The sequence below is a fragment of the Neodiprion pinetum genome, chromosome 7 (genome assembly GCF_021155775.2).
Source record: "Neodiprion pinetum isolate iyNeoPine1 chromosome 7, iyNeoPine1.2, whole genome shotgun sequence".
NCBI lineage: Eukaryota > Metazoa > Arthropoda > Insecta > Hymenoptera > Diprionidae > Neodiprion > Neodiprion pinetum.
In genome coordinates, this window is record NC_060238.1 from 23,487,223 (window position 1) to 23,506,921 (window position 19,699).

Sequence of the window (19,699 nt, forward strand, 5' to 3'; positions counted from 1 at the left end):
TAAGTTCAACGGGAGTTGAACCCTTTTACAGAGACAACAAATATCGTAATCACAATGTCATTATATACAAAAACATGTAACATAAAATAAGAATATAACGACATTCGAAATAATAATAATAATAATAATAATAATAATAATAATAATAATAATAATAATAATAATAATAATAATAATAATAATAATAATAATAATAATAATAATAATAATAATAATAATAATAATAATAATAATAATAATAATAATAATAATAATAATAATAATAATAATAATAATAATAATAATAATAATAATAATAATAATAATAATAATAATAATGACAATAACATTTCAAATAAAATTGTATCAACTTTCAATCTTCGATTACACGATTCTTGTACGATTTACGAAGGTTAAAAATCAGGAAAATTTTTCTCCAGGCAGTCTTTTTCGCTGACGCAGAATATTTTTGCTATCATTCCTTTTTTTTCCCCCTCTAGATTCTTTCATTGAAAAAAAATCGCCGGTATACTTTTTTTTTTTTTTTATTAGCGCGTTCAAATCTCCGTTTCAACGTAATTCGCACGTGGGCGAAACTAATTTCGGTTCGGATGTAACGCGTATAAACGAAATCGGAGCTTAATTTCATCCACTTAAAGAGCGAAGCTTGATTTACATGGCGCCCCATCTCGCCAATCTGCATATAAATTTTTGGCCTTTCACTCTCTCGCTCTTTCATTCTTTATTTCACTTTTTCTCTCCTTTCCCGGTTGAATATTCAAATTTTTAACAGCTGTCAGTTCGCAGAGTTTTATGCAATAGCGAAACGCGTTCGTAACGTAACCTCATATCCGCAGTAATATGACACGCGCGTGGGCTTTTTTACAGCTGAAAACGTACGCGTGCCGTATATGCGGGATTTTTCGATATGATATCGGATAAATTATTTGCTACGTAATTGATCGTTCGTAAAATAATTGTGTTCGTTGACTTGTTGAGAAAAAAAATTGAGTAATCAAAGAAATTTATCATCGGAAAACTGTTGGATAAAAATGATGAAAAATAAAACGATTCAGAACAGAATTTTTTTCGTTCCAACAAAAATACCCGATAATAAATTATCGAAAAAGAGTTGGGCTGATAAAGTTAGGCTAATTCCAGAATTTCGATTAGAAAAAAAAAAAAAAAAAGAAGAAGAAACTACTGCAAATTTCACGACAAGTATAATATACTACAATTGCTTTTTCAACCGATGCGTAATAATGAATTTTCCAAGTAGCTCAAATTTTCTACGAATTGAATTTCAATTCCGAGCAACAACGTTGTTGAAAATTTTTCCTCTACGATTTTTCGATCCTTGACTCGATATTTCTTTTTTCTTTTTTATTCCTACCTTTTATTTCTCATACAGCGGTTTCCAATCCCGCGAAACTCGGCAATTTGCAATCAGCTCAGTTCTTTCGCTTTTCATTTCAACACAACTGAAGCCCAAACGTGCAAACTGCACTTTAACAAGCTTAGATTTGACAGTTTATCGCCTTCGGGCGTTTACCGGCCCGGCTTTTGTAATACACATCTAAAGCTAGGCACCCATCAACCCCGAGAGAACTTTAATTGCGTAATAATATTATTTCAGCATCGGGTTAGAATTGCTCTCGCATTCCTGTTGAGTAGGTCATGGATGATTGTTGTTATTGTTATAACTTTGCCGCTCCGCTCTTCGCTTTACGTATTTATTATATCACACGTATATATATATATATATACAGACATGTATATAACGATGCTACGAGTGTAAAAATACCGACCGCATTATTTTTGCCGATGATTAGAAGCGTTCACCCTTATTCCAAAACTCCTCGACAGTTCTGCCAAATACCCAAAGCTAACAATAATTCGTATGTTATTATATTTTTATCCCATACCCGAGGCGTACGTGCGAACGGTTTTAAATTTCTGCGAATTAGATTTTTCTACACTGAGAGAAATTTTTAGTTACGATTACCGCTCAGTCCTTAACTATTTTCATTTTTTACCACGATCGACAAAATGTAGTTCTAGGTAGAAAATGAAAATTAGTCTTCTAGCTGTTACCGGAAAGTCTAGTATTCGTTGCTATTCTTTCTCATTACGAACACTGTTGCTATATTTTCTTGCAACTGTTGCGAAAATTCAACGCTCGTGCAACGATAAATTGACGTTAAAGCCTTGTTCAACTAAAAAAGTAGAGTAAACCGAAGAAACTGATTTTGCGTTGCAATAACCAAAAAAGAATCGACAATAGCGCAAAATGTTTAAGCGTACCTCGTTTTTCGTAATTCCAACAATATTCAAACACCTTTTTTTTTAACGATACCTGTTTTATTGAATTTTTCTAGTTACTGTAACAAATGAAATTTTTCTCAGTGTACATCAAAATTTTACCGGGATTGGGAAAAACCGCCCGTTCATTTTTCTACGTATCGTTTATATACACTAATCTTGATACTTCACGGTTACTAAGTATAAAAAAAAAAGAAGTATAAATCAAAAAACCCCGTTCCATTATCGTTATGGTATTCATTAGCGATGATTAAGCTTGTCTATTGTATTTTCAGTCTGATGTCTATTTATATAATATACATATATGTATAGATATAGATACAATTTAGCGCTCATATTATACGTTTAAAAACTGAGACGCATACGTGACAATTCCGCGTTTCCAGTGAGGTGAGAGAGAGAGAGAGAGAAAGAGGGAGTAAAATATCAAGAGAGACCTCGACCTACCACAATTGAATGGCACGATATTATTTATTGCGTGTCGTTATCAGGCTACAAAAATTACGATACAAACTAGGATATCCTCGTTAATGTGATTTATATAAGAAGTGGGAATAGCTTGGAAACTTTTCCTTCGATAGTGTTCACCGTTTTAAAAAACCACGTTTCGAGAGAAATGTTAAACAAAAAAGAAAATGCGAATCAAAATATACGCTTGAAAATTTACTTTATCTTCCTAATTAGCGCTTTGATTTGATAACAAAAAAAAAAAAAATCAGACCGATTTGGTGTATTGTAACCATCAAAAAAAAAAAAAAAATTTTTTTCACCCGTTACACTGGAATCATCCTTTAACTGAAAAATCTATACGAATATGTGTATTTAGGATTCTACATTTTTCCTCTTTCACTTATCCGACTTCTGTTATTTTATTTATATCTACCTGACAAAAAAAATAAAAAAAATTAAAAAAAAACAGAAAGAACGAGCGGAGGCATCGAGTCGGAAGGAAAGTGGGGAGGAAGTCGAGAACAGCTTATTTAAATTATTATACATTCGAAATTGCGTAAGTCGATTTTCAGGCTCGTCTCTAATTCTCCAACATACACTCCAGGCCATTAACTGTACTGATTAAATTACGTCCGTGTGAACTTGAAGATTTCTTGATGATCCTTGAAAATGATTCTCTTCATCCTAATAACCAGCCAAAATATCTTGAGGGTATTTTTTATCTCTCTCTTTCTCTCTGTCTATCATTTTTTCAGTTAAAATTAATCGACATCGCATTTCGGAATTGTAGAAAAAATATTCCCATTCTATCGATACGTGAAAGATTGTTAACAAAAAAGTAGAGCCTCACTAATAAATATTTTCCAGCGGTAAAATTCGAAGGAAATAAAATTCAAAACCTCTCATTTGAACTTTGTCAGATACTCGAAATATCGAGAGAAAAAAATTCAGTTTTATGTTATTGGTTGAAAATTTTGTTGATTGTTTAAAAAAATTCGTCGTTATAAATTACGCAAGATACAATGATGTGTGGAAACGGGATGAGAAATTTTATTTTCCACACCTTGCCAGAGACGCAACAATAATACCATTTGTCCGAGGCACAGGAAATGGAATCTAGACACGAATTAGCGATTAGAAAGACGCGGACCGTTTAGAATTCCAATGAATTCAGAGTAGCGGGCTAATTCAGCCTCCAGACTCGACTAGTTAATTCGTTCGATTTCAAACCAGCGGACTCGCTTGCTGCTTGAAATTTTCCTCGAGGCGTTTTTTTTTTGTTTTTTTTTTGTTTTTTTTTTTTGTTTTGGTGGCCTATAAATTAAGAACTACAGATTCGTGATAGATAAACGTGAGAATCTTCAATGGTTCGAGACTATCTTTCCTGCATCATCGTGCGTAACAAAGAATTAAGAATCAGAAGAAAACAAACGGATCGGTACATTTTACATTGAACTGCGCTGGGAATTTTACGTCGACTCATTAGAGCCTATCTGATTGAATTTTTTCCTTGTATTTTACCAGACTTTTTTGATGCTTTGATTCTTTCGCTGATCCTTTTACAGTTTAAAAGCCTGTTGATTGTGTTTAGTCGATTCTTTTTTTTACTGCTTGCGAAGCTTTTCTTATTATCTCGTGCACGATGACGTTGATTAATGTCTTCGTCTCATCTGATCACTTTATAATTTCAACTTTTAGAATCTTTTACGAAGCTAATTGAGTGAGGAATTCAGCGAGTACGCGTCATTCGACGAAATGTGAAGAAAAAAAAAAATCTTACTTTGGCTTGGAAATGGTAAAAGAGTTTAGGGTTCATCCGTGAAACGATTGAGGATTTTAATGCGTTTTTTCCTTTTGGAATTTTACAACCTTTATGAATTCGTAATTATTCAAATCTGCGAAACTTTCGAGACGAAGCTGATTGGCGAAGTTACTTTACTATGCGTAATTCTTAGATGGAATAATTTTACGAAAGCAAATCAAGGCGGATTACGATCTTCAATTTTTTCATATATCTTTTGCGCTATTGCCACGGATTGAACAACCGAACAAGACGAAATTGATTTTCTATTCGAATTTAAAGAGTGCAAGTTTTTAGATAACTATCATCAATATCAGTATCGAAACAGCTGTGAGTCAAGAGGCTATTTACTTACAGATTAAGTCACAGACGATTTCAAATCGTTTAAAAGTGATTTAAAACTTTTTCAAACCGTCTCAGACTGATTCAAACTAATTTCAAGCAGTTTTCAACGATTTTAAGCGGTTTCTAAATGACTCCAAACATATTCAGACTAATTCAAGGTGGTTCAAATGATTTCTAACTAGTTTCAAACCACCTTAAAGGGGTTCAGTACGATTACAAACGGTTACAAACTAATTTCAAGTAGTTTCAAACTATGTCAAGAATTTCAAAATAGATCTAAATAAATTTCGACCAAATGAAATTGTTTTAAATGTTTTCGAAGTAGTTTAAACTATTTTCAAGAGATTTCAGAATGATTAAAAACGGTTTGAAACAAATTTCAATGATTTTTAGTTGATTTCAAGCAGTTCTGAAATAATTTCGAATAGTTTCAAACTGATTCAAGGTATTCCAAACAATTTCACATTAGTTTCAATTGGTTCTAAATTGATTCTCGGCAACTTCCGAATGATCGTAAACGAATTGAAGGAACTTTGCACGATTTCTGAGCGGTTCTAACCGAACCTGGTTTGCGATTTCTATGAATAAATATTGCACGCATGATAATAATAATTCCTGAAAAATCGGAAGGATCATTAATACAAAACGGCGAGCTCGAACGCAAGATTGATGACACTTCGTCGAAGCGTAATACCTGTTCTCTCTCCTAACGAAGATTAATTCCGCAAGGAGGAATGCTCTGTCTTACTCGATGGAGTGCAGTTACCTATACTATATGTAACTTGTCTCTCCTTCTCTCTAGCTCTTCGTCTCTTTCTTTCTCCGAGAATAGACTTACGACTACCGCTCGATCGGTGCATTCGGGCAAATACAAGCTGCGGCGTATCGACGCGGAATTGCATCTCTGCATCCGCCTGGACGTCTCTCTCTCTCTCTCTCTCTCTCTTTCTCTTTTATGCCTAGATATTCAACGGCGACGCCTCCTCGTTCTTCCGATCCGCTGCGCAGCCATTCAGATCCTGAATAGAGATAATCAGTGAAGCAAATTGTTGCAGAATCAGCGCGTGGATTTATACTCGGTGGATTATTATTATCATAGATGTTTTATTTTTATTATCACCTCAACGCCGCTACGCAGGCAGCACGGTGACAAATTTTTAATTCTCGTCTATTTCTCATCTTATTTTACAGAAATCGAAGCCCAAGAAGCGTGCAAATGGTTGAGAGCCGCTGGATTCCCTCAATATGCTCAGATGTACGAAGGTGAGTTAATTTTTTTTTTCTCTCTATTCGTCTTCCTCTTTCTCACTTCTCACTTATTTTCTTTCTTTCAACTTGTTTATCAGATTTTAAAGGTCACGCCTTGCCGCTTCGGGTTACTATGGATATATGTTTTACAATAATTGTACTCTAACACTGTATATACATCACGTTATATTCCAATACAACAATTTGACGGTCGATGTTGAGAAAAATAGCTAACTATTTTTGGCTCTGTCTCATACCACACATGCACACCCATATATCCGTGTGACGTATATTCTACATTGCCATTTTTTTTTTTTCTATTCACCGTATAAAAATATATTTAATTTGTAGTTTTCGGTTTTTCTATTATTATTATTTATATATATATATATATGTAATTTTTATGAAAATGTGAAGAGATAGAAAAAAAGATAAGTTTCAAGCGATGATTTCTCCGACACTCACCAACTTTTTACACTGACACTTTACACTTTGATTTTTAAATTTGTTTGTCCACTAGTTACGTAACTCGTATAAGCATATAACGTTACAATCTTTAATTATGGTCAGATTTTCTTAATAAGGAATGTATTTTGATGTATCCTATATACTTTGTATACACGCGTTACGTTACGTAATGCAGCACAGTCACGAGTTTTGCATTGTCTGTTTGTAATATTCAAGATTTCGACGGTGAACGATACGTCTTGAAAGATTCTAATACATACGTATACGTGGTGAAAAAGCAGAACGTAGAGGAGAAAGAAAGAGAGAGAAAAAAAAAGAAAAAAAAAAACGACAGGAATCAAACAAATTAACAATAATCGTGTTCCACTTATTATTCTACAGATAGCATCGCGGTTGCGTAATATAGAATTTTATAAATCGTGAATCGATGCGAGAATAATTTAACTACACGTCATCGTTCGGACTTTGATACGATACGTTATTTTTCCCGTATCAAAAATAAACAAATAAAAACAGAAGTGAGAGAGAACAAGAAAAAAATTTATTCGACAATTAACAACGACTCTAATTTCGACTGAAGAAAAATTATTCAAACGAATCGTAATTGTTTCCTCTTTCTTCGTAGTTTCTTCTTCTTCTTCTTCTTTTTCTGATTATTTTCTTACATTAAATTGTATTCTTAACTCGAAGTTTATACGAAGAAATGTGGAAAGATTACCTTCCGAATTGGTGTTTAAATGAAATTTGAATGGGAATGCGATAGATCAGTCCTAGGAGATAGAAGATCCGAGATTGATCTGAGATTTTTTCCTCTTTCTCCTTCTCTTTTTCTGTCTATCCGTTGACGTCGTCCTCGGAATATCGCCTCGCGAGAATCGACAAGTAGGCAATACAGCTGCCCGCTTCGTTTCAATTCCGAGCTCATTTCCATCGACTTTGTTTTCAATTCTTTTCTTCTCTTTCTACTTTTTTATTCTTAATTTTTTTTTTTTTTTTTTAATATTTCTTTCATTCGTTTTATCCACGCACTCTCAGCACCGTACAACATTCTTAGGGATACCGGAAGCTCCGGAAATGACATTGTTCTCTTTTTCAAACATCGAGTGAAAATTCTTCGCTCACTCCACGTACCGGTATAGCATGAATCATATTTACTCCTCTGCAGGCACGAGGTAAAATATTCCTGGATACTGCGAGCTGCATTATTTGCGTCACACCTTGTCAACTCGCGGTTCGTTTAGCCGGCGTTAAACACGCCAACTTTGATCATTGATCACGTCGATTAACGATAAGCCACTTTTTACGCCTCGACTTTATGTTGCCATTTTTTCATTGCTCTTTTTATATTCTTCTCCTAGGTATACGTGCATGGAGAATAGTCCACGCGAACGTTACGAATTGTTACGAAAAATTAAGAACGAAATCGCGAAACGATCTATTCTTCAAAATCTACCCGAAAATGCGGATCGAAAATTCGAAAAACGACTTTCGATCGATGAAAATTAGTTTTCAAGCTGTTACCGGAAAGTCTGGTATCCGTTACTATTCTTTCTCACTACGATCACTGTTGCTATATTTTCTTGCAACCGTTGCGAGAATTTAACGCTTGTGCAACGATAAATTGACGTTAAGGCCTTGTTTAACTAAAAAAAAGTAGAGTAAACCTCAGAAACTGATTCAGCGTTGCGATAACCAAAAACGGATCGACGTTAGCGCAAAATTTTTAGGCGTACCTAGTTCTTCGTAATCCCAACAATATTCAGACAGTTTTTTCAGCGGTACCTGTTTTACTCAATTTTTCAAGTTACTTTAACAAATGAAATTTTTCGCATTGTGCCAAACGTCTTGTAAAATTTTGACATTACCCAACGATCCAAACCGCATAGATGACGATCCGCAGCTTGCAATCACCTTTGCGTCAACAAACTCGCGACGATTGTCAACAGCTTTCGAATCCGCGATCGTATCATCGATTTATTTCGATAAAATTGATCAGCCGCTCGAACGGAGCACGTGGCATATTGCCGAAGCATTTTGTTGCGTTTTATTGTTATACGGGAGGCGCGTTTGGCGCATGTAAAATAATTGCACGCAGGCCTCACGTCGCCCGTCTGCCACGTACAATTGTCAATTGACGTGTCACGAGTCCCTTGACACGTGCATCCCGTATTCTCAATCGCATTGCCAGTATCGCGCGCAATTTATATGCATCGGGAAAACTGCCAGGGCTGCTGCTGCAAGCGTTGATAGATCCCGGACAATGAAATAGGATTAACAACGTCGTATCTTCGACCGCGGTGCAACTGGTGTGTGAATTATTACGTTAAACATAATCTATGAAATGAATTTATATCTGTATATAGAACAGTTTTTGGTGTCAATGCGAAAATTTAGCAACAGAGATAGCGTTACATTGACACGAATAATTGCCAATTGACAGAAAATCGTGTTCTACTTACCGAGAGAAATTTTTAGTTCCGTTTACCGCTCAGACCTTAACTATTTTCATTCCTAGCCACAATCGAAAAATATAATTCTAGGTAGAAAATGAAAATTAGTTTTCCAGCTGTTAACGGAAAGTCTAGAATCCGTTACTACTCTTTCTCGTTACGATCGCTGTTGCTATATTTTATTGTAATCGTTGCAAAAATTTAATGCTCGTGCAAGAATAAATTGACGTTAAAGCCTTAACAAATAAAATTTTTCTCAGCGATGTATAATTCCGCGCTAGAATATTTTTACACAGTGTGCAGATATCGTAGATAATTTTATCACGCGTTTTAAAAGGTGAGGGAATTCGTTTTTCGGGATAAAAAAAAAAAAAATAGACACATGTATAAAATCGACGATAATCGATCGGAATAATTGATTCAGCTTCGTATCTTATTTTTAGCCGATCGCGATAAGTTGGGATTGTTTATTTCTAAACGATTGGGAAATCGATCGAGGCACGAGGCATCTGGGCAATGCGTTTTGGATATGTTCTACGTACGTACATGTAGAAACAGGTAATATCGTAACATAACTACGAACTCGGCTCGAAACGTGAATGCGTTACGTCGTTTTTTTGGGTTAAGGTTAAATCGCGTCCCGCGGATTTCCGGACGGAAAACAGATACTGTTTATAATATATACATGTGTACGTTATATGCATTGTATACATATATATTTATTTATATCGTGTTTGCGTCTTATTGGCCACCCGAGGCTTACCTGCGCCCCTATTTTCGGAAGACCTCGAAAGTCCCACGATCACATCTTATTACTATCGGATCTCGAATCATTGCATGCCATTTAATTCGGTCGTTTGGAGAAAAATTTCACTGCACTGTACAGTCATTTTATAAAAACTCCTCAGCAGGGTTTTTACTACAAATTGTCAAATATAATCGGTGCTGTTGTAAATGATATCATTTAAAATTTTCTCGCGTATTTTCCACCATCTATCATCAATAAATAAATAAATAAATGAATACGAAAGAAGCATCCTACAATCCCGAATCGTATAATATTTTTTTGCATGCATTGAATTTTTTTTTTTTTTATAATAATAAGAACACGCTTAGACTTTCACCTCTCATTATTTTCGGAAATTTCTTTTCCGTCGATATAACTGCAGCGATGAGTCTTGAGCTGTGGATTTATTTCCAGTTAGATAGACACGCTGGATTTATCAATGACTCCTTACGCTTGTATAAATTTTATAAATCCACCCGATAAGAGATTTAACTCGTTTCATTGATCGATAAGATATCTCACCTCGTCTATTTGTAATCTATTACTTGTACCTTTATCACCAAGTTATTTCTAAATTTACTTCATTCACTGATCCCGTTTCTCGGTTAATTTTCTATCAAAACTCGAGGAAAGTGAAATTGAAAGGAAAAAAAAAAAAAAAAAAACTGTACACATATACAAATATAAAACTACCGTTGACAAAAATGAATCATCCTTAAAGAAATGGTGCTAAATATAGTTTATATTAAATTGTTTCCAACGTACGTATACCTGCATATATTTTTCCGTATTTTCGGCGACACTTGTCTTTTTTTCCTCCGTTTAAATATATTTGCACCAGCGGCGGCAGCAGCAGAACAGCAACATATTGTATTTGTTATTACGTCCAACGCTTGAAGACAATTATCTATGGCGCACAAATAGAACGAGCGAGCGAATTTACAACGCTGGGGTGAAAAAAGAGAACATCAAATAAGCAAAAACATTACCATTTTTAATGCCTAAAATTATTTTATTTTTAAACTCGTCTGCACTTATAATTATATATATTCATACATTTTTTTTACCTGCGTATATTATAACATCACGAACACAAACGGCTATTCATTCGCGCCGCCAATCATAACGCAAATGACATTGGACAGTTTTTTTTTTTATCTTTATTATGTCATTTGAAAAAAATAAGTATGTGTTTTTTTTTTTTTTTTTTTATCTTATCGTTTCATCGATCTTGTAGATATTTTAGATCAGAAAAAAAGAAAAAAATAAGACGAAGATGTCTATGATAGAACGGGTTCTCCACCACGTATCGGTTACATAAAGCAATTTTTATTACCCTCCTAGACTTTCGTCTGTTTGGCAGTGACGTTAATCAGTGCAGACTGTAAATCGGATACTAGGCCAAGGCCAAAGTTCGCATCGTTCGATCGATAGATCGTAGCCTGGCAAACTGGTGTTTTTTTTTTCTTTTTTTTTTTTTAAATCTCTGCAGGGAATCGAATATGGTTGTTTCTTTTTCTGTCGGAGTTGAGTTGAATTTTGCTGAACACACGACTCGAGAGCCAGTTAGGGAATTTCGTTTATACCGCGTAAAAATTCCTCCGCGAAAATTTGACACGTGGGAAATGTGGTGATTATTATTTTCGCCAAAATGAAGCCCGGAGTTTACTCGTTTATTTAAAACGCTGTACCCGCATGTAACGTACATTGTTGCATATTTATGAATAAACATTCACAAACCGGGTAGAAACGGAATTAGCGTGTGTATATGTATATATATATATATATATATATATGTATGTATTTTGGAAAATAACAATCTGCAGACACTTTGTCGCCGTTGTCATTAGTTTGTCAACGCCGCCGGTGGAACAGCTGATGCTGCTGCTTAAATACGCGCGGTTCGCATGTTTAATATAATTGAATGTCTGAAAGAAGAATCTTTTTTTCATTCTCGGATTTTCCCATTTTCCTCCATTACTTTTTCTGTTTCTTGCAAGCACGTTTCTCGGAACAGCAATTTCCGAAATGTATGTATCCTTCTTTTATTACACGAGACACTTTAATTTCGTCGTTCCACGTTGTGGGTACATGTGCGAAAAGTTTTTTTTCCTCCAGCAAATGTGGAAATTTTTTTTTTTTTTTTTTTTTTTTTTCTTTATTTATTTATTTATTTTTTTTTCATCTCCGCAGTACGACACCATTTCCACGAATAAATCAGAGAAACGAGGGACGTGAAAAAAATTTCTTGTATTTCCCAAAAAGAAAAAATATTGTACGTATACGATTTTTATTTTTATTCTTTCGGTATCACAATTCTCAGGCCTGACATACGCGCGCACACACACACACACACACACACATGTATCGTCAGGTGCGATAATCTTTGAAAATAACAAAATTTCGGTCGTCTGGCTGTTGAGGGGAATAATATAATTTGTGAAATAAATTTAACCTCTTTTCGTTTCTTTTTTTATCCTCCACGCGACGGTACGCATCGGTTAGCGTATTCTCTTCTCTCATCTCATCTCCTCTCCTCTCCTCTCCTCTCCTATCCTTCCCAGTTCTCTGATCCCTCTTCATCTTCTTCTTCTTCTTCTTCTTCTTCTTCTTCTTCTTCTTCTTCTTCTTCTTCTTCTTCTTCCTCTTCCTCTTCTTCAAAGATTTATCTCCGTCGTCCAGAAATCAACCGCGAAGATCGTCGCGCGCGTCATTAAAAACCCGAAATAAGAGGGGGGGGGGGGGGGGGGGGGATTGGAAAAAAAACAAGCAACCCCGTGAAGACCGGAATAAAAAACAGAACGACTCGTTCACTTGTTGGCTAATTTATTACAGAGAAGAAATTTCTTCCATCCGGTTATCCTCTTGCTCGCTGCAGACTGTTTGACGCCACGGTTAGCAGCGATTCTCTTGTGCAGCAGCATGCTGATACATATATATTTATAAGTATACATACACACACACACACACACACACACACACACACACACACACACACACACACACACACATATATATATATATAAATCCCTGGGGACAAAAAAAAAATGGCGAGTTTAAATTCGATGATGAAATTTATACGCAGGTCTGAATTAGAGCGAGGGCTCGCTGTGTATAATTTTTTTACAGGAATGCAATCGATTGCCAAGTGATGCTCAGCTATTACCGAAAACAAAAAACAAAAAACAAAAAAATTGGAAAAAATAAGAAACGATTTTTACCCCCCCTATAATCCTTGACCGCGTGAGCAGAGGCCAATATGTATATAAATTGCGCAACGATTTTCCTTACGTAATTTGCTAAAAACGGTGTGCATGGCTGTCCAGTTTCAAAGTCGCGTGATTGGGATCGACTGAGCGTGACTAAAACCCGTCGTTGTCGTCTCAAAGTGACTCGAACTCCTCCAGCAGCAGTGGAGCAGCGACTCTTTGATGTCGTTCGACTCTTTGGTTAAAGAATGAGAAATCCTTGGCGCCAATTCGCCGCTTACTAAATCACCCTCCGGTTATCTCAAGTGGATACGACCACGACGACGACGACGTAGACAACTATGTACCTACTATAATATACCGTCAAAAGTGCGTCGTGGAGGACGGACTCGGCGACGTCATTCACCGGGTATAACCGTCCTCCTCCGTTGCTGCAGCGAGACCGAGGTCAAGTATATTTTCAAGTCTATGGAACTGAATCCGGGACTTAGTCAAGTGCGTTGCAGCCCACCTCTCTTATTGTGTCGTAGTATTCGAATCCATGGAGAACTTTCGGAGTACGTACCAATTGCCGCTTACTCACCGCCGGACAAGGTGCTCATTTTCACCCAATTCCAACGTCAAAAGCCTCGTTGTCGTCTGATCAGGACTTTAACACTTCTGTTTTATTTTTTTTATTTTATTTTTTCTTTCACTCGAACGGACTGGTAGAACGGACTCATTTCGTTTCTCTGCAACGTTCGATAGTTCTGAACTTGGGTGTGATAAGCCAGCGTTGAGTAGTGTCAATTTAATTCTTAATACTGTCTGATGTCAACATCACACTGTCCGATTTTAATGTCCAATGTCAATTTACCACGATCCAATGTCAGTTTAACACTACATTATGTTAATCTTACACTGTTTCATATCAACTTCGTACTATCTGATCTTAATCCAATATCCAAAAATTGGATACCAATCCAATGTCAATTCATCACAATCCGATGTAAATCTGAGACTATGTGTTGTCAGTCTAATACCATCTGATACCAATTTCACTCCATCGGATTTCAATATCTAACGTCATTCTAACGGTATCTAATGTCAAGTCAATCCATAGCTACGTGATGTCAATTTAACACTATTTGATGATGAACTTGAAACTACCTGATGTCAATCCAACGGTATAATATCTAATGTCAATCTTATACCGCGTGATGCTGAATTATCAAATTGGCAACAAAAATCATACTACACAGTAGTCGACACCGGCAACTCTTTACCACCTCATGTTTTACAGTGATGCACTAAGAATAAGTCGGATTTATGACGGAAATCCTAGGCTTCGTCCCGTCTTCCTCTGGAATACATTAATTGCAGCCCTCGGTTTTTCTTTTGTTTTCCATGTATCGCGTCGCTAATTAGTCGCCCATCGTTAATTAATACCGAGTAAACTCTCATACGTGCCGAGTATAATTCTAACGGGAATTCTAGTTGTGACGGATCGTTTATTCTAGCCGCCGGCACCTGCGGCCCGGTTGGAAACCACAGAGAGTTATAACACCCGGTTCCTGATGTATTTTGTCATTTCTGGCTAACCGCGATACAGCTCTAGACACAGAACGTGTACTTGTTATAATAGAGAGAATTTCTATGTTTGAAAAGTCCAAGAATCAGCCTCTCGTCGAGTAGCATATCCACGTTAGCGCGAGCTCGCAACTCGGGATGTTCACGAAAGCTCTACGCGTAATTTTCGGACTTGTGCTTGCGGGGTTTATTTAAAGCGGTGACATTGAACGCTGGGGTGTAAAAACAAAAAAAAAAAAAGAATACGAAAGGTAGGAAAGTTGGGAGGAAGATGAGAGTCGAGAGAAAAAGGGTGAAAAAAACTATAACGAAAAGGAGAGAGGTGAAAAAAAAAAGCTAATCTGACGAGGGGAACGAGAGAAAAGTAAGGCTGAAAACCAAACGGTTAAATATACCCTGCTGCAGGGAGGACAAGACAAGACGTCTGTCGACCCGAGACTGAAATACTAATTTTCTATGTCCGGGCTAATGAATTATTATCCGCGATAAATTGTCCGCATGACGCGCCAAAATCCCGAAATGCAACGTATATGTACGAAACTTTGTCCATTCTCTAAGCGACTTTACAATTCTATCTTCGGCGTTCAATTTCACTGTAAACAGTCAAAGTGTTCGTTGGAAAAAGTGGACGTGACTCAATGATTTAAGCTGAATTTTAGTTTTCCCCGTTGTCGGGTCAACTCGTTTCATTTCTACGGAAGGTTTCTGTATTTAAATACCTTTCACGATCGAAACGTGCTTCTCGCGATAAATTCATCATATTGAGTATCGTTAATTAGTTCCGACTAACGATGGTATCTGATTCAGTAATTTGACACAGTGTATCAGGCATATAACGAGTACGGCTCTGCAGGTTGGTTGGTTGGTTGACTCGCGTGAAAACATATGTGGGAATTGAACTCGAAGGCCAAGTAAACGCTACGGCGCTTTCTACTCTCACTCCCATACATCGGCAGGTTACGTCTACGGATGAATAATTTTGGCAAAATTTATGGGGGTTCGTTGGAAGCTACAATCGCCAATGCACAACTTGGCTCTGACTTACAGAAAATCGTTGTAATTTTGCGCTATCGTTAAGAGTATTAAAAATAATCCATGTCCTTGTTAAAAATCACTTCATCAAAATTTATTTTAACCCAACCGAGACGCTAAAAATATCAGAGCATTATATACTTTGACTCTGGTTGAGACACACACGACGTTCTTGCCGATCCAGGATCGTCAGGTGATTTTCCGCGGAGTGAAAATTGGGCATGGTACCAAATCGTTCTTGCACCTATAAGACTCGCGATAGGCGGAGGCGGCTCTGAGCTTTCCCTCTTTGATTAATCGAAACTTGCTACATCCGAATCGGCCCCTTTATGGATTGGACTCTGTCCAAACAACCAGGTTCATACTGCAACGCCATGCATCTTACCCACTGCAGACCAAAACAAAAAGGTCTTTGACACATCTGTTGGTTCTCTGCCAAAACCAACCGTCAAACCCTGCTCCAGGGCGCGAGGTACCTACTAAGGTTCTCGCTCGGTGCCTCTTCTCAAAACGCTCCGATAGTAACCGCACCATGACGTGGTACCGAGAGTACACCGTAACTAAAAAATCGCAGAAAACTCCGTCGCTTCTGACCTTCGAAAACTTACTGGATCTCGTTTTGGGTCAGAGGCAGTGTAATTAGGGTTGAGGACTTGCTAATGTACCTGACAAATCCAATGTTCTCTTCGTAAACGAAGTGTGGTTGGACTATTGACGACCTTCGATGCGTCCCGTTCGTTTGGTCGGTTCCAATAATTTTTGCGTCACTTTACCGGGTCCTTTTTCCATTCATCCCTGGTTACTAATTGACAAATTAGAGCCGCATGTGCGATCGGTGATACGGAGAAGCGGGATCCGGAGGATGATCAAGGCGCATTGCCGGGATCATTGGCTGCTCTCAGTCGTTCTCCCGTACATCGTGGTTCGCCTTTGCTTATCTCCCACCACAAGTCGAGCGTCTAGCTGGTTTCCCCCACCAATTCTCAGTCGGTTTCACAAAGTCCTCATTTATGCTCGCCCAAGCTGGCCGATCACTAGTTGGAAGCTAACCGCTAACGCACCGAGTACGACCGCGTAAAGTTAGGCGAGTTTTTAGGCGCGTTTAGTTTTTATTTCTTCTTCCAAATCACAGCTGAAATTTGTGAGAAATTTTTTGCTCCTATTTGGATCGCGACTGCGATGACACCGTGCGACTTTTTCCATGATCCTCGAATCGCGCGATAAAACGGAGTTTCATCCCAAAGAAGAACGGTTACTACAGTTATTCGCAACCGACGATCACACGGCTGTTAAGTGAACCAAAAAGAATCTCTCTGTGTGACTTTTAGAGGACTTTTACTAAACTTGTACTCCCAACGTCGCTCGATTCGGTGACATTCATATCGTAGCGAATATAAACTCTAGTGACGAATAGTCGACGCTCAGAAGTTTACACAGTAAGAGACATACTTACGTGTTTAACCGGACAAACAAATCGGTGCTGTTATTGTTCATCCTGGAATAGAGGATTGATTGTTATGACCGAAAAGTGTACACGGTTTCTGTAACACTGTGTAGATAAGCGGAGGACTGACTGTCTCCCATTATTCGAAAGTTCGGAACGAACGGTAGCTGTCAGAAGTTCGTTTACCCATCGATAGGAGCTCGAAGAGATAAGGTTATTTCGTAACTGACATCACCCGATTATTCCACCCTCGGTTTATAACATCAGGGTCGGAAGCATCGGCCGCTTATCCAGTGACAGGGGAACGTCTTCGATGTGCTGTTGATGTTTGCTACCCGAGATTACCGATCAGTCGTTTGTACAGTCATGATACCGTAACTGCGACTATACCAGGATTACAGGCATACCTCTAAGCAAGTTTTAAACAAGAATAACAACCGCTTTGCCTTGCGGTTAATTTACACCGTCGTCCGATGCTCTGCCCTCGAGTCTGTGTCATCAGCTAGACGTTCACCGATCATGAGAACAATGTGTATGGAAGAGAATTTTTTTGGAGTACCTGTAAAAGAAGAAGAAGAAGATATTCACTTTTTCGTTCACACACGTCGATGATAGCGTAATCAACCGACGACTGTGTACCGAAAGAGATAAAGATAATTAAAGAAGAGACACGAATGTGCCGCAGGTGCGAAGGCGTTACAATGAGAGGTGAGTCTTGTTACGCCAATTTTAACATCGTCTAATTCTGGATGACGAAAATTTGTCGCGATAATGGAATCGGTATCGATTGGCGAAATCGACGTGCCTCTGCCATATCTGGATATGTAATATCATCCTCCGAGACTCGGAGGCGTCGTCGGAGAGTAAACGTAGGACGTAAGGATGGACTGGCTAGTTTGAGTCGTAACGCGTTATGTCGGGATATTTTACATTATGCAACTCGTCACCTTGATCCGTCACCATAGCCAAGATTCAAGGATGCAAGCGCGATTATCTTGTAAAAGTTTCACCAAGCACGCCTCGATATTATAGATTTATAATCCAACTGCACGACAAAATCGCCCACGAATCGAACAACGTGTTGTTATTGAGCTGGTGTTTTTTTTTTTTTTTTTAACTTGACTGTTTTTATTTTTCTCTCCTATAATTATCCCCGTGTGCACTTAGTGACTTTTTCCAGATTACACCGTCGCGAATAGATAAACGGCGCCAGTCGTTCTTTCGCTAATCTTAATCGCAGCAGCTGGGTTCAAGTGTCACCGTATCGCAGTGAAAATAGCAGACAAATGGGGAAGAGAGACGGGAACGAAGAGCAAAAATAACGGCAGAGTCCATTTCAGCTACAAGCGGGGAGGACACGTCGAATTTCGCAGTTGTCACTTTTGCGAAAAATAAACGATAATGTATATATTGACCTCCGAAACTTGCGCACACGTTTCGTATTTATAGACACGGTATTGCTTTAGTTTTTATCTTATTTTTATTTATTTATTTTTATTTTTAACACAACGGCACTCGTTTTCTCACACGGTTAATTGCCAGTCATAAGTCAGGCACGTAATCGAACGCGTATACTATGAATAGTCACCAATTGACCTAGTTGAACCCGGCCCCCTCCCCCCCCCCCCCGCACCACAAGGCCCGATATAAATATATACTGTATATCTCTGTGCAATATAAATAAGAGACACGATCGTGTGTACGTATGAACCGCACTCCGTGGATTACGTACTTGAACGTCCGGCACTGAATTACACACATTTGGATCAAAGAAACAAGATTTATTTATGATAGTTCCTCATCTCCTTCCTCTTTTGCTTCTTCTTCTTCTTTTTCTTCTTCTTCTTCTTTTTCTTCTTCTTCTTCTTCTTCATTTTCTTCGATATAAATTTGAAAAGAAGAAAACAACATGTCAGATCAATTTGAATCTTCGATTCGATAGCCATCGGATATAGGTAATATGTAAGAAACGCAACGTTCGATTCGTCACGTAGACGGTACATGATGATAAAAACCGTCGGTTTGACAGTGTGAGAAATGTTTTATTTAACCTTCCCCAACACCGAGTATACGACAAATACAGTCGTTAACTTAATTCGGAGTAATTACATAATCGTGCTTCTTTTCCCCGGCGTAAAACTAACCGCGCTGCAACTTTCCGGCAACGGAGATAAGCCAAAATTTCAATGTCCGAATTCAATACTGGTGTTTTAATACATGTACAAAAAAAGAAAAGAAAAAGTAAAATGCTTAGGCTTCGTCTATGCTCGATCTTTTGATGTTTTCTCCCCCCCATCGCTGACCCTCAAAGAGATCCCTTATCGGAGTTTTCCTAATGCTCGTACTGTGTAACGGTGCTAATTGATTCGTTGAACGGACGTCGAGACAGTAGAAAACAAACAAGTACCTGAAACCCCAATTAGAATGATCCTCGGTAAGGCACGAGCCTTGTCCTAGGAGATTGCGCGGAGGCGCAGGGTTATTACTTACAGCTAATTATCGTGGTCGTTGTCCGTCCTGACAATGAGCTGGTGGGATGAGAAAGGAGAAAGAAAAATTAGCGCTAAGTGGGCAGGAACAACGGGGAATCGGACT

General features: G+C 37.7%; 1 protein-coding gene across 6 annotated transcripts in view; it reads left to right on the forward strand.

Moving 5' to 3' along the window:
* Positions 1-19,699, forward strand: part of cv-c (crossveinless c) — a 186,760-nt gene that overhangs the window by 152,902 nt on the left and 14,159 nt on the right. For 5 of the 6 annotated variants that reach the window (XM_069137569.1, XM_046633897.2, XM_046633896.2 and 2 more), the window contains one exon: positions 6,089-6,160. The exons of the other annotated variant lie outside the window; for it this stretch is intronic. In XM_069137569.1, coding sequence (XP_068993670.1) covers positions 6,089-6,160 — 72 coding nt within the window. The remainder of the gene's footprint in view (positions 1-6,088; positions 6,161-19,699) is intronic. 6 annotated transcript variants of the gene reach the window in all.